Genomic DNA, 24,138 nt, shown 5'->3' on the forward strand with positions numbered 1-24,138 from the left:
AAATGAGAAATGTCTTAAAAACAAAAAACAAGCAAGCAAGCAAGGAGGTCAGGGGTTAGAGTTATGCAATATGGAGTATCCGGGGATTGGCCAATGCCTGGTGTATAATGGCCCTTTTTGTTGTTGTTGTTGTTTTTGTTTTTTTGTTTGTTTGTTTGTTTGGTTTGGTTTGGTTTAGTTTTTTGAGACAGAGTTTCTCTGTGTAGCCTTGGCTGTCCTGAACTAACTTTGTAGACCAGGCTGGCTTTGAACACACAGAGATCTGCCTGCCTCTGCCTCCCGAGTGCTGGGAGGCAGAGAGCGTGTGCCGCCACCACCACCACCCAGTGTCTAATGGCCTTTTTATCTTTAACACATACAACTAGGAAATTATTCAAAACCAAGTTCTTGTAGGCACCATGAAATATTTAGGAGACTAATCCATGGCCCCTGCCCTCAAAAAAAAAAAAACAAAAAACAAAACAACAACAAAAAAAACAAAACAAAAAACCAGTCTCATTAGAAAGAGAAAAATAAATGCACAGAAAGCAATGAGATAACAGAGAAGTCTTTAGTCAGGAACCCTGAGCAGCAAGTGAAAGATTGGAGAGGATTTGAGTAGCCAGAAAAAATATATATATATTTTTAAACTGGTTAAGTTTTTGCACTGTTAGTGATCAACTCCAGGGCCTTGTCCATGCAAGGCAAGTCCTCTACCACTAAGCTAAGCCCACAACCCCCTAGGAGAGTTTTATTTAAGAGGCAAAACTTGAAATGAGTCTTGCAGATGGGACCAAGTGAATGATGAAATCACATGGCCTCAATAGCTACATGGAAGGTTCTGAAAGCCAAGTTTGGTGAGCTGAGTCTCCACCATGGTAGCGCTGATCTTTGAGACACATTTTGCCCCAGGCCTGTAGGCTGACCCAAATGCCAGCTGCTGATGGCCACGCCAGCTTGGTGAGGTCTAGCTCACCAGCCTACAGCACAGGCCTGGAGCTTGGTGACAGGGGCCTCAGAAGTCTCTGGAGGCTGCAGTGTGTGACTCTAGAAGCCAGAACAGCTGCTGTGCATTGGGTAAGAATGTGTTGGACATTTGCCCATATTTGATACCATCATGACTGTGATCAATGGCTTGGTGAAATGTTGTTGGCTAAGCAGAAGGAAGACAGTTTTTGCCTCTAGCAATTCTTACTATTTAGGTTTCACAATTAACTCTCGAGCGTTAGTTATAATTTCAAAGCCATGCTTTACATTTTCCAGCCAAGTTAATGAGCTCATCTGTTAAAGGCTGCTCCCCAGTGAAAGCGTTTCCGCCCGATCTAAAACCATCTAGACACAGAGCGCTTGTTTGTAAAGCGGTCTCTTTATGTCGTCTTCTTTGAACGGGGACGTTGGGGCTTAGCTTTTCGGGTTTTCTTGTTCTTTTGGTGTTTTTTCCCCCTCTTTTGCTTTTTCTTTTGGCTGACCTGCAAGAAAGAGAGAAAAAGGCAAGGCTTTCAGATATTTCCCCTCCGGATGGCCGAGCTCCTGCCAACTTCAACCATTCCTTACTTATCCTTGCAGCCAGCTAAGGTCGCTGCTCTCTCGGAGGAGCTGGTCTCTTTATCAGCCTCTCTCACATTAAGGAAGCTACAGGCCCCTGTTTGCTTGTTTGCCTATTATTCCTAGCATCTTGCTGTCTTCACCTCATCCTCCTTCAGCATCCACCTAGGCCGAACACAGCCCTTTAGTGCTATCTGCCACCTTTCATTTAAGTCAGCCGGTGGTTCTCAACCTATGGGTCATGACCCAGTCTGGGATCACATCTCAGATATCCTGCATATCAGATATTTATATTACAATTCATAACAGTAGCAAATCATTACAGTTATGAAGTGGGAACGACCTAATCTCACGGCTGGGGGTCACCTCAACGTGAGGATCTGTATTAGATGGCAGCGTTAAGAAGGATGAGGACCAATAAAAGTGGACAATGCTCGGTGGGAGCGTAGCCTAAAGCTCAACGGCTGGTATGTGGCAGACCCAGGAGTCACACTTGGACATCCAAGTGTCCCACCGCATACTCCATGGCCATTCTCCAACCCAGCTCTTTCGCTCGGGACACAAAGTCCTTCCCATGCTGTCCTAGGATTCTTTCCCATCTCATCCCTTTTCTCTCTACACTTAAGTTCCAGCTACGTTACTTCAGGCTCACCGAACGCAGGCTGCTCCTCGGGCAAGCAGTAACGCCCACACTGTACTTAATTAACTTTCTGGTAAATATTTTATCTGTCAAGATCCAAATCAAAGGCCATGTGATACAAGAAGTCTTCCTTACTACTTTCCATTCTGCCTCTTGGCCAAGGCAATTACTCCTTCCCTTGTACTTTTCAAGATCCTTGTGTATACACCGTACTGTATGTCTCCCACTAAGTCTATTGCTCTCTATACATTGTTAATGACGATTACTATCTGAGGAAGGGGTTGTGTCTTATTATTTCTGAATCCTTAGTGCCTTACTCTTTGATACAAATCCAAAGGAATGGAAACATGTACCCTTAATGGATTTGCCCAGGTCCTTTGACTTTCAGAGTTAATCTCTAAAAGAGAGCGATTCGTGTCCCTCCCCTTCACCAACCTGCTTCTCCCACTCTTTCATCAGCTTCTTCACGTTTCCTGAGTGTGGATCCAGACAGGTCTGATGTCCATTCTTCAGTGTAGCACTGTGCCAAAGAAACATCAGTGAGTCTTCTCCCCCGCAATAATAATTTAATAATTCTTAGTAAAAATAGTGAAAAAGCGTTTTTTTTTTTTGATGAGTATTTCCAATGAAATACTTAAAATATAAGTCTTCCTAAGATCAACAGGTGGATTTTTTCTTTTCTTTTTTTTTTTTTTAAAGATTTATTTATTATCTATACAGTATTCTGCCTGCACACCAGAAGAAGGCACCAGATCTCATTATAGGTGGTTGTGAGCCACTATGTGGTTGCTGGGAACTGAACTCAGAACCTTTGGAAGAGTAGTCAGTGTTCTTAACTTCTGAGCCATCTCTCAAGCCACAGCAACAGGTAGATTTTTAAAATTGTAGCAGACCTTTCAGGAGACATCCCAATTAAAAATAATAATTTTTTTTTCTGTGCATCTTGAGAATAAGAATAGCTATTCACCATACAGAATCCCTTGATTTAGGTGTCAAAGGTCTTGCATACAAATAGCCTATAACTTCACAATTCTAATTTCTAAGAGGCTGGGAACAGTGGCTTATGCCTGGAACCTCAGCATTTAGAGAGAGTTGGGTGTAAGAGGATCATGAGGTTGAGGCCAGTCTTGGCTACATAGCAAGTCTAGGTCTCAGAACAAAGCGAAAACAGAACAAATGAGAAATTCTAATCTCTAGAAAAGTGTTACTAGGAAAGAGTTAAAGATGATACTGTAACAGCAATAGTTTGACTATAGTGAAAATTTTGACATAACCTATATCTCTAGCAGTAGGCATTGGCTATACAAATTATGGCCTATCAACGTGATGTTAAACAACTTAGCCACTAAAAGCCATTATGAGGGCCAGTGAGTTGGTGCATCTGGTAAGCAAACTTGCTTAAGAAGCCTGGAGAGCTGAGTTCAACCCCAGAACCCCAAATATGGACAGGCCTGACCTCTACCTGCATGCCATGGCATGTGCACTTGAACACTCAGAATAAGGAATCTTATTTTATTTTTTAACTTATATGTGCCTCTGTGTGTATTTGTGTACTTGTATGCAGGTGCCCACAGAGTCCAGAAGAAAGTATAGATCTCCTGAAGGTGGAGTTATAGATGGTTGTGGGTTGTCCAGTGTGGGTGGTATAAACAAAACTTGGGTCCTCTACAAGAGCAACAAGTGTTATTAACCCTTGGCTGTCTCTCCAGCAACCTCTCCAAAAAAAAAAAAAAAAAAGTCTTATGACTCAAGGGTAGTGCTAAGTAGAGAGTGTATGCAAAGCCTGTGTAAAGTTCTGGGTTCAATCCCAGCACCTCCAAAAACTAGAAATATGGTGTTATTAAAGAAAATTAACCGACACGAGAAACTGTTCATTATTCTTTTTTAAAAAAATATTTTAAAAGGTTTATTTATTGTTTATTTATATAAGATTCTGCCTGCATGCCAGATCACATTATAGATGGTTGTGAGCCACCATGTGGTTGCTGGGAATTGAACTCAGGACCTCCGGAAGAGCAGTCAGTGCTCTTAACCTCTGAGCCATCTCTCCAGCCCTGTTCATTATTCTTATGTTAAGGAAAACAACAAATTACAAATGGCAACTTCTTATCTATAGAGGAGATGTCCAGGTTTCTACACTTTCAGACAGTTCCTACGTCCCTGTATACCTAGGTATCTAAGATAAAGTCTAGTGTGTAAATTAAACAGAACAAGACATTTACAACAATACATAATATAAAGATAAAAATTACAACAATGTACCATAATAAAATTATTACAAACTTATTTGTTTTATAAATACTCCACTTAATATTGTGGACCATGACTGACTTCAGGAAACTGAAGCTTAGGAACTTGAATTAACAGATAAGAGGGAAGTACTGTATATAATGTTTATTGATTGTACTTTTGCATTCACATGCATATGTATGCATTGCATATCAATAGAAACATATATACGAAGAAAATGAAGGTGTTTTAAGAGATGACATGCCTAGGGGTTAGAAGAGCAGAATTGTTTTTCTTTATTTTCTTCTTTTCAGCAATCTTAAATGCCTTAAACATTTAAACATCTAGATATCCATATTTTTTAAACCCCAATTGTATCTCTTTATTTTTAAAAAGTGATATTTTAATTAATTCATTGAAAACTTCATTCATGTATTTTGATTATAGAATTAGGAATTTATTTAATAGGAACATAATTAACAAGAATATATTAATTATATTCAATTAAACTTGATATTCAAATATGTGTTTTCTGAGTTAGAATCCTAAATAGCCTCAAAGAGGTAATTCGGTCTCAGAAACAATTTATTATTTAAATGATATATCATCTTTCATTTTCAGTCTCCATCAGAAATTTCTTATTTTGAGGGAGAAGAAAGAAAAACAGCTTTATGGTGGAGCCAGCTGCCCGTGTGAGCAAGTAGTGTGAGGGTCAGATTCCCACTAGGTTCAGTGTGGAATATGTGTGTTGGAGGTTTTTACTTACATGATTTCAGTTTTGTTGCAGTTAGGGCTTGGGGCAAATTGCTTGAGGTCTTTTAGGGATCTGTAGTGGATCATGCCCTGGCTAGTGCTGATGCAGGAACAACGCTGGTTCCTTATTATTAGGGTCCCTGGAGGAAAGAGAATACACATGTTCAGGGCAAGGTCTCCCTTGGCACGGTCCATTGGGGTGATATACTTGACTCATCATCTGTCGCCGAGTGTGTGTAAATCATCACTCCTGTGGTTATTTCCAGTCTGAAGCCGCAGCTGAGGACAAAGTCATTTAGCAAAAGGGAACAGGGGATGGGTTTCAGTTCAGGTCACTCTGAGTCTACCTTACTTCACAACCTTGGAAGACGAGAAAACATCCACCATACTGAATTGAATCCCTACTGAGGTTAGGCACACAAATGCAACCCGTCTCTACTGTGAGGACTGGTTTCTTGAACAGTTCCTCAACCCACTTCATACCCAACATCAGGATGGAGTTGATACAGGTGTGGACAGAGAGCTCTACTTACAATTACTAATTACCACGTCGGTCCTTATTCCCTCTGGAAAGTCTTTTAAAACACGTCCCTTAAGGCTTACATCAAGTCAGCATCTTTTAAAATGTAGGCTTTACTGTCGCGCATTAACTACAAAGCTCCTACTTTACAGATGTGGAAAACACAGTCTGTAACCAAAGCCATGGGCCAACCTCTCCGGCTTCTGAATTCTCAGTTGGTTAACCACAGACATTCCTATCGGTACACAGTATCAGGCGATGAAGATGATGCAGGAAACAACTTAGGAAATGATCCCTTATCTCACTCCCAGTTGGCAGTGCTGCGGGTCCCATTGCATGAAAACAAAACAAAACAAAAAAAAACGACAAGACTCATGAAGTGGAAATAAAACATCTAGGAACTCCTCTACAGCCGAGAAATGGTTTCTCATTCCTAAAATGCTCAACTATGATCTCAGCCCTCATTGGGAATTCACAATACCTACACCAAGAAGGCGTATTTGACTTGGCAGGTGCACACTCTGACCTTTGGACAATTACTCACAGCATCCAAATGCTTTGATGAGTGAATAATATTACTTACATAGTAATATTTTTATTGCAGGCAACAATATTCAGCTTTATTTGCTGCGCTGAGAAGGGTTCTATAGTGATGTATAACTCAGAACTCACTAACTTCACACAGTGTAGAACTCCTCACCTTGAACTCCACACGGATCCAGGAAGGTGACCCCCAGGAGGAAAAGAACCACCAACTTCATGGCAGAGCAGGGTCCTATGGAGTCACTGTGCTGGATTCAAGTCCGAGAGTGCCTTTAGAGAGCATGTCCTTGCAGTCATATTTATTTATGAAATCCCTTTTCCTTCTCGCCTTTGATTGGCTCGTCTCCTCAGCTGACCCAGAAGAACTAAATTAACCACAAAGTTGACTGTCCTGGGGAAAACCCTACATTCAGATCCCAGGGAATTTCTGCATGTTTTCTCTCCGTTTCATGTAAATGGATATTTTATAGTAAGGGATGTGAAACTGCTAGTACAGTTTAGCACAGCCAAAGCTGCTACCTGGATGCAGGGTAGATTATATGGTGAATGTATCAATGCCATACAATGAAGGTTAGAGATAGGCTTCCCACGTGGGAAATATTAATGTCTAGGGAAGCGATTCCTTGGTATTTGTTCCTATCTACACCATATGACTACATTAATGTTTTCTCATACTGTCTTTCTCAACAGCACAAAGCTTCCTAATTTGTCGAGGGGCTACATTATGTTGTACTTGTGGCAAATCACCATTGCTACAGTTTACTGTTACTTTAATTATTAGATTAGTTGCGTAAGCCACAGCTGTTCTGTTCCTTGCTACCTGGTCCAGCTGTTTCACCAAAATGTTTAAGCCACTAACCATTATGACTGTGTAATGAGAAAGCACACATTCACGAGCATTTTCCAAGTAGTTTAGAGAAGCTACATGTAATAAACAGCATTCAACATCAAATAATTTTTTAAAAGTTATTTAAAGTGCTGTTTGCTTAAAATTCTTGTAGCTGTTGAAGCTAAAATAGGAGTTAGTATGACAGGGAGAGAAATAAATGTCCAGTGTCCTCAGAGAATAGAATCCTCTGGAGATCTGGAGGAAAGAGAAAACGTAAAACATCAGGATGAAGGAACAAAGCCAAAAACTACCCATTCAAAACCATATTTGGGGGGGAAAAAAAAAGAACAAATAAAACCAAAGTGCATATATGTGTTGGTGCTGTAGACAGTCCTCTGACCCCTCACGTGCAGATAGGAGTGCCACAGGAACATGCTGGAAGGATTGCAATGGGCTGGCCAAACGCTGCTGGATAAGATGGGCAAAAATAGCAGAACTTTTTTTTCCCTCTCTACTTCTCACAATTGTTTTTTATTATTATTATTAGTTTATTCTTGTTACATCTCAATGATTATCCCATCCCTTGTATCCTCCCATTCTTCCCTCCCTCCCATTTTCCCCTTATTCCCCTCCCCTATGACTATTCCTGAGGGGGATTACCTCCCCCTGTATATGCTTATAGGGTATAAAGTCTCTTCTTGGCAACCTGCTGTCCTTCCTCTGAGTGCCACCAGGTCTCCCCCTCCAGGGGACATGGTCAAATGTGAGGCACCAGAGTACGTGAGAAAATCATATCCCACTCTCCACTCAAGTGTGGAGACTGTTCTGACCATTGGCTAGATCTGGGTAGGGGTTTAAAGTTTACTGCCTGTATTGTCTTTGGCTGGTGCCTTAGTTTGAGCGGGACCCCTGGGCCCAAATCTGCCTATCATAATGTTCTATTTGTAGGTTTCTAGGACCCTCTGGATCCTTCTACTTTGCCATTCTCCCATGCTTCTCTCATTTAGAGTCCCAATAGGATGTCCTCCCCTCTGCCCCAGTTTCCTGGTAAGTGAAGGCTTTCGTGGGACATGCCCCTTGGGCTAGTATGCAGATATAAGTGAGTATATACCATTTGAGTCTTTCTGCTTCTGGGTTAACTCACTCATTATGATAATTTCTAGCTCAATCTATTTATCCACAAATTTCGGGAATTCCTTGTTTTTAATAGCTGAGTAGTATTCCATAGTGTATATGTACCACAGTTTCTTTTTCCATTCTTCTACTGATGGACACTTAGGTTGTTTCCATGTTCTGGCTATTATGAATAAGGCTGCTATGCACAATTGTTAATTAAATTAGAACTGGCAAAAGCTATCAGACTTCTTTGGCGCTACTTCACACAATCATCGTGTGCACTCATTAAAAGAAAGGAAAGATCCTAGAAAAGATGCTACTGTTCTTTGGTTGACTACGCACACATGTAGACTCTGACTGTCTACACGTAGACTGTGTCCAGACTTTCCATTCTTTCTCTACCTCATCTAGAGATTGGACTAGGGTTTCAGTGAAATAGCTCATGTATCTTCCTTTTAAATGTACCCTTAAAGAAAACTGTTGGAAAGCCTGGCATGGTGGCGCAAGCCTGTAATGCCAGCACTCGGGAGGCAGAGGTGGGCAGATTGCTGTGAGTTCGAGTCCAGCCTGATCTACAAAATGAGTTCATCAGGACAGCCAAGGCTACACAGAGAAACCCTCTCTTGTAAAACAAACAAACAAAAAACTCCAAACAAACAAATATTAAAAAGAAAGAAAAGGAAAAAAGAAAACCATTGGATAAAATGAGCAACTTTTCTTTGTTCTCTCTTCCACTTGTAGCTCCTTCCCTCTTCTTCATCCATCCTCTCCCTAGATCAGCTGGTGACTGAATTGTAGGCAGTCCTGAAGAGTCTTCGGATAGCAGGCAATGCTGCAACCAAGGTATACCCGTATCTTGGTAAGATAAAAACTAAAAATATCTCTTGGATCAAAGTGAAAGTCATCTAACCAATCTTTACCAACTTTTTCACTATGTACCCCCCTTTTCTATGGAAAAGCATATGTAACCTAACTAAAATTTAAAACAAATAAACCAAAACCAAAATTAAAATTAAATTCTCCCTAAAGAGAGAAACATATATTATACACAATATAAGGTATATTATATATACATATACATATTTAAATACTTTTATTTAATTTTTAAATTTATGTGCATTGGTGTGAGGGTGTCAGATCTTGGAGTTACAGTTGTGAGCTGCCATCTGGGTGCTGGGAATTGAACCTGGGACCTTTGGAAGAGCAGACGGTGCTCTTAACCACTGAGCCAACTCTCCAGCCCCATATATATATTTAAAGGTAAGGTGAAGGTCTCACTATGTGTGGCAGACTGACTTTGGGCACATCATTCTCCTGCTTCTGTCTTCTGAGGATTGGCATTGTAGCTCTGCATCTTGTGGCCCCACTAATGTCTAAGGTTTTTTGTTTTGTTTTGTTTTGTTTTGTTTTAGCCTTCCCAGACTGATCGCTATCCTTGGAGCAATATTCTTCCCCTGTCCCTAGGGAATCCATGTCTTAGAGTAAGGGACAACTTATATTCGCCTTGTATGTTACACCACACACATTTTTTTTTTTTTTTTTACTAATTTCTATATAGATTAGTAGTACCTCAAGAAAATCTTAAATCATTTTGAAAAACAAAACTTGTGGTGACTTTTGATAAGTTTATTCATCAGTTTAGTCCTGGTAATGACTGTGACCATGCCTAGGGTGGACCTGAGTTCAGGTACCAGTTTTACTACTTGATGATTACTGAGTAGAGCTAACTTCTGCCAGCCTTGGATCTCTCACTCAAGAAAAGAGCTGCTAGTTTCGCAAGGTGGTCGTTAAAGATTAATAGCAAGAATATACTGCCAGCGGGTCGCAGTCAGACCGAGACTTGTAACTAGTCAAAGTGTGGAGAATAACTGACTGGGGTATATGCTGATCCTAAATAGTACATGTATGTCACCTCTGTCCCCAGGTACGGGGAACATCCCAGCGGAAGGGCTAGAAAGAAGGTAAGAGCCAGAAGTTGGGAAAGAGGAGGGAAACGTGGTTTTCTGGACAGGACATCCGTTTGTGCTCTCATGAACTCACTGCAACTGTGTTTACCTGCTGGGGCATTCAGAACATCAGTCATCAGTTCATCAGACTTAGGGGAGGGGCTTACGAGGTCCCACCCTTAATTAATGTCTATGAGTCAGAAAAGAAAACGAGAGTTCAAAGTAAGAAGGGGATTTCTGAACCGTGTGCAGTAGCACATGCCTGTAATCCCAGCACTCCGGGAAGCAGAGGCAGGCCTCTGTGAATTTGAGGTCAGCCTGGTCTACAAGTCGAGTCTAGGACAGCCAGGGCTACACAGAGAAACAATCTCTAGAGAAAAAAAAAAAAAGTAGAAAAGAAAAAGAAGAACAAAGAAAGAAGAAAGGGATTTCTGGGAAGAATAGTTTCAGCAGGAGTGAGGGATGAGGGAGGGTCATGGGTGGTGAAAATGCCTAAAATTCAGTATACACATGTATGATGTTGCCACGATGTGTAAAAAGAACATACTCTCTCAGCCTGGGGTGTGAGGGCCCTCCCTCCCTCAGCCTGGGGGTGTGAGGGCCTTCCCTCCCTCCTTCGCTCCCTCCCACGGCTCTCTCAGACTCTCGCCCTTTTCCCCCTTCCATGGCCCCTCCGGAGGGTGGGGGGGAAGAACGTACTCTCAAATACAAGCATCACAGGGCCAGTGCTGCTTCTTCCTAGCGGAGCTGATGGAGACTTCTTAGAAGAGGGATGAAGGCTCAGTCTGAGTTCTCTGGTTTACTGTCCCAGCCTCCTCTTGCATCATTCTTTGTTTTCTGACTCACTTTTCTGTGTCTGTAATGTGATGACTGCAGTCTTACTCCACAGCACTATAGTTTTGCCTTATTCAGCATCACAACTTTGGGAAGCCTTCCCTTAGTTCCGCAAGCACTTGCTCATCTCTGCAGCGTGCGCGCATGGGAGATTATGGCTCATCCTCATTGAGAGGATACAGTAAACAGCGGTCGCTTATCTGGGATACTGCAGTCTCTCCATCTCTTAGAGGAGGGTTTGTAAAGGCCCACGTTTGAACACAGGGATAGCTCAGCACCTATTCTGGAAGAATGTTCTTGAAGCCTGGTGGTACAGGTGGTACAGTACATTCTCGGTATGTATGTTCAGAAGTGACAAACAGGAACCGGAGCCCAGTTGGGCAGATCTGGCATCAGCCAAGGATTGAAATCTTGAGCCACAGATTCTGTGACCTCTTCTACTTGAGCCATGATCGGTGCGCATGCCCAGCCAGTTTGCTTCCAGAACTTTGCTGCACCCGGAGCTCCCAACGCTCACTCTACGTGTAGCTGCAGGGGCTGCCAGCACTGATCTGCTGAAGAGGAGAAACACTTTAGGGAGGAAAGGTAGTGTGTACCCTGGCGCTCTCTCCTCCGTCCCCGCTGTCCCACAACTTCGTGGCCTGAGCAGGCCATTCCCCCACACCACCCCGATCCCCCCCCCCCCCCCCCGCCGCCGCGCCCCCTCCCCAGGAGGCAGAGTGATGGCTCAACCCAGTGGGCCTGGGAGCCTCTGCAGCTTTCACAGGAGACTTGGCGAGGGTGGAGGGAGCAATCGCTCTAGAAGGCCAGTTCATGGTTGCGGAGGCTGCAGGCCTCAGAAATATCTCTTGGGGTGGCTGAGATGACTGGAGAGGAAGGCCCATTGGGCAGAAGCTGGTGTTGAGGTCTGCCGAAGCCCCTGAAACGCTGAGCCCCAGAGCTCCCATAGGCTGTGTACCCCTGAACCCTAGAGCCCGGGCACCCTATTGCCTGCAAGTGCTCCTTGCTCCTCTAACAGCTAAGTGGAGCTTTCCTGAGCAGCAGGAATATCCAGGAGAAGACTTCCCCCATAAACCTGGGACCTTAGGTATGGTCTGGAGATAGATAGCCATTTGGGGTCAGGCCTCAGAAAACATTTGCTTTACAGACTCCAGTACTACAAGTTTCATGCAAGTTTGCAGAGGAAGTGCAGTGCAGACTGGAGGGAAAGAAAAAAGTCCCACAGAGACCGCGTTTATGGATAGAAAGCTTTTTAGGAGAAATAGAAACTTGCTAAGTAAGACAGCAATGTTAGAGGAGGTTCTCACAGGCCTGGGAAGAAAGCCAAGGATTATCAGGAGTGTTGAAATCAGACAGTTTTTTCATTTCTCCTTGGACAACAACGACAAAACCTTTTTTTTTTTTTTTTCTTCCCCCTTGAAATTTTCCAAGTCAAACTTCCTGAGGACCTTAGTGGTGATGTAATCCCCAAGAGCCAGGCGCCGCAGGCTTGTGGGCCCTCACATGTGTGTTGTCTGGCCTCCCCTTCCGCCTGTTTTATTATGGAATTGAGTAGATCTGTTTGCATAGGTTACCAGTGTGACTGTGTAGAAAAGACAAGAGGCTTCCGTTCCCTGTCAGAGCGGAAGTGGCTCTCAAATTGAAACTCCTGTGCTTGTTTAAATTTCACCAGTTTTCTTCTAATATTAAAGGGTCCTGACTTAAAAGCAATGCGTTTCTCGAAAGCCTCAACTATGCCTGAATTTTCTTTTTCTGACATTTTCTGAAATTTCTTTTTCTGAATTTTCTGAATTTCCTTTTTCCTCTGTCCGGGAGCTATTCCTTCCTTTAAGAGGAAAAACAAAAAACAAAAAAAACAAAAAACCATAAACCTTTTGGCTAATAAATCATACTTTTGTCTATCTCAGGCCACTAACAGAAAGGAGGAAATTCTTCCTTCATTAATCTTACTATCTTGGCTTCTTGGTTTATGTGTAATAAACATCCCAAGGCTGGTTAGGTTTTATTTTATTTTTCTTTTTTAAAAAAATAATTTAATTTATTCAGATTACAACTAAATTGTTATCCCCTCATGCATATATGGTTAGATTTTAAATAGGTAGTTTTGAGAGATAACATCTGGACATCTTTTCAAGGACAGATGTAATCCAATGCTGGCAGCAACACTTTTGTGACTTTTGGCGAGACAGTCCGAAACCTGATGACACGCAATAATAATAATGTGAAAACGCTGCTTCCAAGACTGGAGAAAATTATCCTGAGAGAGGAGAAACTATTTTTTCTGTTTTAAATATTCATACTTATCTTCAGTGTTTCACTTAAAAATTAAAAAAAAAAAAAAAATCACTCTACAAGGCCTGGGCCTCAGAGGTTTTTAAGAGCACTTGCTGCTCTTACCGACCCAGGTTCGGTTCCCAGCACCCATATGGCAGCTACCAATTGTCTGTGACTCCAGTTCCGAAGGATCTGTCACCCTCTTCTGGCCACCGCAGCACTGTATAGTCACACACACATAAAACTATGTAAATCTGAAAACAAACAACAAACCAACAACAAACAAAATGAAACAACCCAAAAGAGAAAAACCCTTTAAAGGAAGGAAAATTCGTTTTATTAATTAATTTGCTCTACCACTACCACCTCCTCCTATCTTCTTCATCTTCTCCACCTTCATCTTCTTGACTTGATCGCTTGTAGCCCAGGCTGACCTAATTTTTTCTATGTAACTGAGGATGACCTTGAACTCCTGAGATTGACCCTGAGTCCTGAGATTATAGGTCGGTGTGTGTGCGCGTGTGTGTGTGCGTGTGTGTGTGCGTGCGTGCGTGTGTGTATGTGTGTGTGTGTGTGTGTGTGTGTGTGTGTGCTTCCATGCTGGAAAATTCCACATTCACAAATACTTTAGTATTATTCACTCTAGTTCATCAAACTTTTGTTATGATTTTAGATTCTAAAGACACAAATTTCTAGCCGGGTGGTGGTGGCGCACGCCTTTAAATCCCAGCACTTGGGAGGCAGAGGCAGGAGGATCACTACGAGTTCGAGGCCAGCCTGGTCCACAGAGAGAGTTCCAGGACACCCAAGGATACACAGAGAAACCCTGTCTCGAAAAACAAAACAAACAAACAAACAAACAAACAAAAAGACACAAATTTTTTGCCCTCAAAGAGTTTATACTTTCTTTGGGACAAATCAACATCAAACAAATAATTACTACAGGAGATAAGTGTACATAAAAGGACAGTACACAATTACTGGGTACATGGAAATCTCCATTGGTTGCTAATTGTTTCAGAGGGCTGTATAAATTAGATCCGAATGGGAAATGAGAGACATTCAGAAGCCGCAGGTGCTATGCAAGGGTAGAAGAGCTAATTACCAGGTTGCAAAGGTCTTGCTGGAAGACAGACAATAGCTAGAAATGTTGTTTTGGGTTTTTTTGTTTTGTTTTGTTTTGTTTTTTTGAGACAGGGTTTCTCTGTGTAGCCCTAGGTGCTCTGGAACTCTGGCTGTGTTGACCAGGCTGGCCTCGAACTCAGACTCTACCTCGAGAGTACTGGCATTAAAGGCACGTGCCATCAGCACCCAGCAACTGAAAATGTCAAATCACTTGTCTTAAACATGCGTATAGAGGCAAGGAAGCCAGCTCAAAGAATAACAACAAAAAATGAATCAAGATACCAATAAAGAGGTGGAAATGATTATAAAAAAGAACTAAAAACAGGGATCTGAAAAATTAAAAAACTTAAGAGGCTGACAGGATAGCCCAGTGGTAGGAAATGAGCCTAGCGTCAGCATGCATGGGGCCACAGGGTCAGTCACCACCACCACCACACAAAAACAAACTCAAACGAAAAATCCCTAGAGGTCTTTTGATTTGAGAAATCAGAAGAAGAAGAGTGAGCATATTGGAAGATAAGATCATGGGAGTATTGATTCTGAGAACAGAGAGCCCAAAGATGCTCTGTGACACCTTCAAGTTGACCTATGCTCTTGGGAAAGAAAAAGGGGCAGAGAGCCTGGCGTGGTGGCGCATGCTTTTAATCCCTGCTCTGTGTGATGGCAGTTTTGGTTGTCAATTGACCACATCTGGGACAAAACTAAAACCCAAGGGCTGAACATACCTGGGAGGGACTGATGCCTAACTGAGTCATTTGAACTGGGAGGATCCACTTCTAGCCCAGATCTCTGAGGTGGGAAGAAGACACACCTTTACTCCACATCTCCCCCCACCCCACCCCACCCCCCATTTTTCAAGACAGAATCTCTCTGTGTGTCCTTGGCTGTCTTGGACTCATGTTGAAGACCAGGCTGGCCTCACAGCGATCCGCCTGCTTCTGCCTCCCCGCGTGCCTGGAGGCACCATGCCTGGTTCACTCCACATCTTTTGAGGTGGGAAGAGCTACCTCTACTCTGGGCCACACCTTCTGCTGGCCGCCCATAAAGGACAAGGCAGGAAACTGGAGCAGGAACCGCTGAGGAGGGCTGCTTACTGGCTGCCACCCTGGTGTGTTTCCCCTGCCTCATGCACAGCTAGTTTTCATATGTGACCCCAGGACCCACCTGCTCAGGGTGGCACTGCCCTGCGTATACTGAGCTCTCCCATAACATCAGTCAAGACGGCCACCCATACATGGCCACAGGCCGGTGTGATCTGCGCACTCCCCCAGTTGAGATGGGCCTTGAAGGAGGCTGAACTTAGGAGAAGTGTGGTAATTCTGATTCTTTCGTTTTGTTTTGTTTTTTCGAGACAGGGTTTCTCTGTGTAGCCTTGGCTGTCCTGGACTCACTTTGTAGGCCAGGCTGGCCTGGAACTCACAGCAATCCACCTGCCTCTGCCTCCCAAAGTCTGGGATTAAAGGTGTGCGTCACCATGCCCAGCTGTAATTCTGACTCTTGTGTCTCCTACCCACCCAACTCTTGTCCAAGCCACTGAGTCTCTAAGTCTCTGAAATTCTTCTCAGGCACACGACTCTCACAGCGTTTCATGTTAGTTATTATTACTTTATTACCTTTTTGGTCTCTTACTATTTTCAGTACAGTACATTTTATTTTGAAAACCATCATCTTTTGTGTTATGTAACGTTCAAAACAATTGTCTCCATAAATTCTAATTACCCCTTGAAATGTACTTAATTACACAAGTTCCGTATAAAATGAAAATCGTACCAAAAAAAAAAAAAAAATTACATCTAGGAATTCTACTTTGTACAGTCTGTCCTTAAATAATAATTACACATATATATCCACACCCTTCTAGCCTCATGTGAGTAGTCTGAGTTACGAATGGGAAGATGGCAGCGATCCGTGAAATAACCTTGTTTCTAGAGGGCCATGGGTAGTCTTACTTTGACTGTATTTGAAATGAAAGAAGTCAAGTAAACTCAGAACTGAAGAGCCTTAAGCTAGGGAAGACGAGGAGGGTGTGAGGAGCAGGCCGGGGCTTGGCGCATGGCTAAGAGTGTGGAACCTCGGCGTAGCTTATAATACAGAGCCAGGAGAGCCATCGCAGCTGTTTGAGCGAGGCCTCGGGACCAGCCCTTAGTAGAGTTGGGAACCGCTGTTCCTGGAGTCAGCTTTTGTCTTGGGATGATGGACTGTCCACCGGCCTGCAGGAGGAGCAGCAGCTGAGGGTGACTAGGCTTGGTCACCTTTCTGGCGAAAGAGGGCTAACCAAGTGCTGTGTAAGGGGAGGTGATGGAGAGACAGACTCTCTACCGTCAGTTGGTCACAGCGCCGTGGTGAGTGGCTTCTCTCTAGTTAAGAAGCTCTTTTCAACCTGTGGGAAGAGGAACCATATTGAGTGGAATAGACTCTCGCTTCCGTGTGGGAACCCAAAGGCTCGGTGCATTTTCCCTGGGTTACACAGTCACTGTGGGTCATTCATGAGGATTGGCTTTCTTTTTCTTTTTTCTTTTTCCTCCCTCCTTCCCTCCCTTCCTTCCTTTCTTTAATGAGAAAATGGGCAAATCTGGCAGTTATAACTGCTCCAGGGTCACTTTTAGACCCTAGGAATTTATGAGCTGAGATGGAACCTCAGTGTCTGTGTACACGGAGGGGAAAGGGCCATAGTGGTGACACGAGTTTAAAGCAGAGAATCCATTGCAAGGCCCAGGGCAGATGTTACCCCCCTACCCCGCCACCCTGCCGCAAGACTGCCCCCTCCTGAAAAAGGAGCAGCAAACTTACCTTCCTTGGCTGACTTTTTTCAATAAACTCTTGATGACCTCTGATTCTGGATTCAGACATTTCTTCTCTCCAGTTTTTTTCATTGTGGCGCTGTAGAAATAAGCAGTGAGATATTCAAATTAACGCCAGGCCAACAAAACGGATGGACTGTGAGGAATTCGGGTTCCACGTGCCAGCTGTAGAGTCATCACAGACCCTTCACCCACCTTCCCTGATTATCATCACAGATTTCATACGTGATTTACGTTAAGGGATGTTACCAGCAGGTGCGATTTTACTCACATGATCTCAACGTGTGGACAGGATTGACTTGCAGGAATAATTTCAAGTTTTCCCAGGGCCCTTGGTTTTACTGGTTGCTCATCAATTTTGATGCACATGCAGCGAACCGTTCTCGAGAGAGGGACCCCTGCAGGAAGAGAGCGGTAGAGCACTGATGTTTATTTTAGTCACTTAATAGAGATGAGATAGTGGTTAGCAGAACCTGTCCCTATGTGGCCACTTAGTCTGAGGAGAAATGCATCCCATGGCTAAATGTCTGGTTATCGCGAAGAAGGACACTGCGACTTGTTAATTATGAAATCACGCCCTTACGTATTGCTCGTAGTATTAATTAGGCTTAGGTAAGGAGGCATTTATGCCTTGATCCCCTCTCTCTCTTCCCCTCCTTTCTCTTACTCTATTTTTCTCTGACTTCAACCAGCATGTGATAAATTCTGCAAGCTGGAGGAATCTCTGCCTGCTTCCCTCTCCTCGAGAGGCACACGTCGAAACTTAAAAGTGTACAGGGTTTAGAATTGAGCCCAGCCGTCTATCTGACTTTGTTAATCAAGTAGCCCTTCATTAAATTAAATTGCCATTAGTTAGATAGGTGTCCCTTACCTTGCATTCCACTCAGGCTCAGCAGGATAAGGCCGAAAATGAGGACAGCACTTGGGTTCATGGTGCTGGGTGGAAGCTTCTGGAAGGCTGGCTCAGGATGTGTGGATGTGTGCAAAGTGCCCTGCTACTGTGGAGTATTTATCTGTCAAAAGTTTCCCTCCCTGGCTCTTGATTGGGTAATTTGGAGTTGACTCAGCAAGACTCCTGTAGCCTCCTTCTAGGGAAAGTCCCCATGTAAAACCAAACCGAGGGCATTGTTTGTGTTTATTGTGACCTCCCCCCTGAGTCTGGAATTTCCCTCTGCATTGATTTTTAACTGTGAGTGACTTAGGTTTCACTTTCCAAAGCACGAGCTGTTTGAAGTGCACTGTGGAGTAAGTTTGAAAAAAAAAACGACTTTAGGTTTTGTCCTTCCTCTCTTATAAAACTTAAGAGCTGATGTTTAAGTCAGGTCCTAAACGTTTTTTTTTTTAAATCTTTATTGAATTTTCATTACTTATTTTGCCTTTTATTTTTGAGAAATCTTTTCTTTATCTTACAAACTTTATTATAAAATACTTGCAGCTTAAAAAAAAAAAATCATGCACCAAAATTAGCCAGATCCAAAATCTGTACAACTTAATGAACAGTTAGACTAGTCGATCAGAACAGAAGCCGTGAAGCTTCACGTTACGCTGAATGCAGGTAACGGTCGAGAGTTTACGAAAGAGGATTAGAGCTAATCATTAGTCCAGTCTGACTCTGTCATGGAGTTTTTGGTTGTTTTCTTTGTGAGTGTGTGGTAACCTGGATCAAGGCTGAAAGCATTTGAGATGTGGTCATCACTCCACAGTGCAGCCGCTAAGATGGCAGAGCCCAGAACCCAGAAGAGTATGTGAGGGGTCGGTCTCTCATAGAGGCTGCAAAGACATAGGGCCGGGCCGGGGAATGTGGCAGAGCCTGGAGTGCACTGGTTCAAAACTTGGCATTGGAGGCCAAGAATGAGACCTGTACTTGCAAACTGGAACCGCAAAACAGGAACTCTGCCATCAGAACGGGGAGGGAATGGTTGCTTAGGAAAGATGGAAATTTCTAGAATGCTACTTCCTAGGTTGATGTAAAGGGCTAGAACAGAGCTAAGCTTCTGAGTGAGCAAGTCAATGGACAGCTGTGGAATCTGGAAGGGCAGAAGGAAGCGAATGAGACAGGGTTGACAGAAGCCAAGAGACAGTCATGTTGCAAACTTCTCATGAGGGATGGCTACCATGAGAGGGTGCCACAAGCTGTCTCTCAAAACCTGCTTCTGTAGAATGGACGCTGCGCTGTAGGAACATCAGAATTCTAGAGTGTCTCTGAACGGAAGAGGTGCTGAACAGTTTTACATTAAACAATTAAAAAACAAAACAAAACAAAAACCATGGTGACAGCTTTATTTTATTTTATTTTGACTCTACAAGTTCTCAGTCAAGATGCGAAGGAAAAAACAGATTTCAGGTAGATAGTTAGCAAATGGATTAATACTGGCCACTTACTAAGGAGAAAAAAATTTTGTAAATATCACATAGCATTAGGTATCTGTAGCCAGCCCCTTTAAGAACACAGGACCTCCATCTCCGAGGCTCATGCTCTCAAACACTTGGTTGCACAGTCTCTCCAAAGAGCAAATCCTGGATTCAGGCTCCTGACTCCCTGTCTGTTCACTTGGCTGAAGTCATCTTTTACCTTTCTTTGGCATTTCTAGAACTAAACACCGAGGAGAGGTTTAAACTGGATTTATTTTACACCGAATGTTATGCTAAAATGAAAGTTACTATAGTATACACATGTAAGTGTTACCTAGTAAACAGTCACATGGCACGCACTGGCTTGTTCTTGTGAGCCGTCCTGTTGACTAAAACAGACCATTCCGCACTGAAATCTGACACAGATTATAGCACATACGGCATACATACCAAGGAATTTTTGTGGCTAGGGGAAAATGTGCATTTATTCCTGCACATTGACATCTGTTAAAAAAAAAAGTCAAAAAAAAAAAAAAAAAAAAAAAAAAAAAAAACCAGGCAACTAAAATGTTAATGTCAAATCTCAGCACTCGGGAGGCAGAGGCAGGCGATCTCTCTGAGTCCGAGGCCAGCCTGGTCTACAAAGTGAGTTCTAGGACAACTAGGGCTCCAAAGAGAAACTCTGTCTCTCTGTCACACACACACACACACACACACACACACACACACACACAGAGTGAGGTGTACTTACAGGCCATGCATGGTAGTGCACACCTTCAATCCTAACACTTGGGAGGTATAGACAGGTGGGTCTCCTTGAGGTCAAGACTGGCCTGGTCTACATAGTGAGTTCCAGGATGACCAGGACTATGTAGTGAGCTGCCTCAAAGAAAAAGAAGACAAAAGAGTGAGATACACATGGCCAGGAGGGAAGCAAATGCAATGCAGAAGTCCCACCGAAGACCATCACAGAGGAGCCAACCAGCCAGCCAAGAAGGCTGGTGGAGAGGCATTGAGGTAGTGATCCCTTGTTAGGACCTGGGGTTCAGTTTTGCCTGTTGAGAACACTCATTGCCCCAGTTTTCCCTAGTAGCCATGTTCTTGGAGAGTTAATTATGCTAAACAAATCTGACAAAGCCTAAGACGAATTATTATTGTTGTTGTAGCTATTACTATTTTGATTTTTTTTTTCAAGGCAGGGTCTTACTATGTTGTTTTGGAACTCACATGTAGATCAGGCTGGCCTTGAACTCACAGAGATCCATCCACCTGTCTGTGCCTCCCAGTGCTGGAATTAAAGGACTGTGCCATCATGCCCCCCCCCCCCAAGATGCATACAGAGAAGTTTATTCCTTGCTGGTGTGGACCTTTTCTATGACTGGGATGGCTGGTTGAGGTGGGTCTCCAGGCCACTCTAGGACCAGGGCGCCAGGGAATAAGAATTAGAAATCTGTTCTGCCTGGGAGAATAGAAACGAAACACGGATTCCTGCTCTCATTTCGCATCAGCCCCCTGAATGTAACCTACATGGGAAACCACTCACAACCAGTGATTTGTAGGTTAGTAGCAAACCTGCTGTCACTGCCAAACTACATGAGGTTATTGGGATGGGAATTTTTAAAAAGGGAAAATGGTAACTTTTAAATTTTATTTTCCTCTCAAAAATTCCCAAGGTTTTTGGTACATTTATTTTGCTAGTAGTCGCTGTTCGGGACTCACTTTGAAAGAAAGGGAGAGTTAAAGAACTTAGTTTCAGTTTCCATTCACTGATTGGGCTCCTACGCCTGCGATTATGGCATCAGACCAGAGAAATAAAATCTAATAAATACAGCCTGTCCTTAAATGTTTGGGAGCACACCACCTCACCCGCCATAAAAAGCTTTCTGGGAAACCAAAGCACTTAGAAGAAGCATAGAACCAGAGGCTTCCGAAGTTTGCAGACGGGATTCCCCTCGGTGCTGCAGGGCACTGCTCAGCCCAGGCGTCTGCAGCTTCCCTGTCTCTCTCTGTCTGACGTGGTGCTCACTGCGTGGGCTGCTGACAAGCTTCCCAGGGACACAGGCATCCCTTCCTTCCCTGGCAGCCTGAGCCCAGGGCAAAGGAAGTGCTGACGAAGGGGTTTGCAGAATCAATTGTGTTTGGGAGGGCAGAGAATAGATTCTGTGAGTTCACTCCAGTGATCCTCAACCTTAGGTAGAGACCACCCCCTGGGGTCACATAGCTAATATTCCTAATAGCAAAATTACAGTTAACAAGTAGCAACGAAACAATTCTATGGCCGGGGGTCACTACAGTATGAGGAACTGTATTAAAGGGTCACAGCATTCATTAGGAGGGTTGAGAACTACTGTTGTGTTTTTCTTTGAGACAGGGTTTCTCTGTGTAGCCATGGCTGTCCTGGAACTTGCTCTGTAGACCAGGCTGGCCTTGAACTCATAGAGAGCCATCTACTTCTGCCTTCTGAGTGCTGGGATTAAAGGTTGTGTATCACCACTGGACTTTGAAAACCACTGTTTTAGACCATGCATTGATTAGTGTTTAATTTTGGTGCTAGGGATCCAAACCAGAACGGTAGACACGCTTGGCAAGTGCCCTAGCACTAAGCTACGTCATAGCCTCAACTTTTTTCCTTTTCTTTTCTTTCTTTCTTTCTTTCTTTTTAAGGTGGGGAACACTGTTGACATGCGTGTGCTTTTCTACAGCGTTCACAAGCTGTAGCTCTGACAGCTCTAGGGCCGAAGACCTCACTCATATAGCATTTACTAATGGGAAAGGGCTTCTACTGGTAAGCCAGTTTACTGAAGGGATAAGTGATAGCACGCAGTGAACTCACAAAGCAAGGATAACCCTTGCAGTGTGCTTTGGGTCCTATCCTGAAGGTTAAAGCTAAGGGGGACAGGAAGACAAAATCTTACAGATGATAAAATTGCACAGGAAACTCAAAAGTAGCACATTTAAAAAACATCTAGTCAGAGATGACTAGCAGGTAATATAGTGATGGGGGGGGCATTTACATGAGTAGCAAAATAATTTCAAGATGTTATATAAAATTATTTTATAGTAGCGATGATGCTTATAATGAAGCCAACAAGCAGAAAGCAAAGTTTGTCTTCACCAAGTGTACACGAATCTAAGATACTACCAACTAAAATAACACTGTGTTAAATAGCTCATGACTGCCTCTTTGACAAAGTTCAGCAAACCAAAGCCAAACAGTGTCTTGTGTGGGCATATGTATTTGCATGAGCGGCTATAGGCACGCCACTGTGTCTATGCTTTGTGGCACTAAAGCTGATGGCAGGTTTTATGCTAATGTTCCAGTCACTGCCAACCCTGCATGGTGTATTTAAATGAAAAAAAAAAGAAAAGGAAGGTGATAACTTATAATTTATTTTTTTTTCTTTCAGAAATTCCCAAGGCTTTTGGTGCATTTACATTGCTAGTATTCACTGTTTGGGGGCTCACTTTGAAATAAAATAAGAGTTAAAGAATTTAGTTGCAAGCCAGCTGCAGTGGCACGCCTTTAACCCCAGCCCTGGGTTCCGGGGCGGGGGGGGGGGGATCTCTGTGAGTGCAAGGTTAACCTGGTCTACAGAGCAAGTTCCTGGACAGCCAGGACTGTTAACACAGAGACACCCTGTCTTAGGAAAAAAACCGAACCAAACCAAACCACCTTAGTTTCCGTTTCCATGGATTCATTCTATCACACATTCAAAAACAGAGCTCAGGAGGGTGTTTGTGTTGAATCTGGAAGAATAGATTAGGAAAGAAATAGACCGATACACTTAGAGTTACTTAATGACCTTGGTTTGGGTGGAACAGGCATGGGTCATCGTCATGTTATGAACTTGAGTATGCAAATGCATGGCTTAGAGACAGAAGTGTATGTGTCATTATCTTAAATGACAAACCAATTTGTATAGCGGAGATCCATTTAAAAAATAATGCCAGGTGCAGTGGCACATGTCTGTCATTGCACACAGGAGAGGCTGAGGAAGGTTAGACTGGTGTGAGTTTGAAGCCAGCCAGGGCATATAATGAGTTCTAGGCCAGTCTGAGCTTTAGACAGTGACCATGTCGCCAGCACTTGGGAAACAGAGGCAGGCGGATCTCTGTGAGTTCAAGGCCAGGCTCATCTACAAAGTGAGTCCAGGATAGCCAGGGCTACACAGAGAGACCCTGTCTCGAAAAACAAAAACAACAACAACAAAAAAAAAACAAACAAAATAAAAGAAAGAGAAAGAAAGGAAGAAACCATGTCTCAAAATCCTAACAGCTAATCATAATAATTTACCATTACAGCTCTTTTTCAGGGAAACAGCAAGAATAGTGTTTTATTTAGATTCCTGGTTCCTTCCTAGAAGAGAGAGCCAAGGAAAAATGCATTGTAGTCATGTGGTCATTCATGCCTTTGACCCCAGAACTCAGCATGCTAAGGTAGCGGGTTGCCACAAGTTTGAGGCCAGTCTCTAGTTCATAATGAGTTCTAGGCTACACAGTGAGGCCCCTGTTTCCATACAACAAAGAAGAACCGTGTGATAATGGAACCGCACAAGCATTTTCCTGAACCATACATCTGAAGTACTAGGAAGTTCCCAACACTACCTGGGGTAGTAAGCTGTGGTCATATTTTGAGTCAGCAAAGCAATTGG

At 43.3% G+C, this 24,138-nt stretch overlaps 2 protein-coding genes across 2 annotated transcripts; both read right to left on the reverse strand.

Annotated features, from left to right (window-relative positions):
* Nucleotides 1–1,326: 1,326 nt before the first annotated feature.
* Cxcl9 (C-X-C motif chemokine ligand 9) lies at nt 1,327–6,511 on the reverse strand. The gene is made up of 4 exons (XM_051170709.1): nt 6,367–6,511; nt 5,160–5,286; nt 2,600–2,684; nt 1,327–1,448 (listed from the first exon to the last, which is right to left on the reverse strand). Exons 1-4 carry the CDS (start codon nt 6,425–6,427, stop codon nt 1,347–1,349), a joined length of 375 nt encoding a protein of 124 aa, XP_051026666.1. The 5' UTR covers nt 6,428–6,511; the 3' UTR covers nt 1,327–1,346.
* Nucleotides 6,512–16,658: 10,147 nt separating this feature from the next.
* Nucleotides 16,659–18,066, reverse strand: Cxcl10 (C-X-C motif chemokine ligand 10). Its single transcript, XM_051170482.1, has 4 exons — nt 18,006–18,066; nt 17,406–17,532; nt 17,124–17,213; nt 16,659–16,713 (listed from the first exon to the last, which is right to left on the reverse strand). The coding sequence occupies exons 1-4, from the start codon at nt 18,064–18,066 to the stop codon at nt 16,695–16,697; spliced, it is 297 nt and encodes a 98-aa protein (XP_051026439.1). The 3' UTR covers nt 16,659–16,694.
* Between the last annotated feature and the right edge of the window lie 6,072 nt (nt 18,067–24,138).

Source organism: Acomys russatus, chromosome 28 (genome assembly GCF_903995435.1).
Source record: "Acomys russatus chromosome 28, mAcoRus1.1, whole genome shotgun sequence".
Classification (NCBI taxonomy): Eukaryota; Metazoa; Chordata; class Mammalia; order Rodentia; family Muridae; genus Acomys; species Acomys russatus.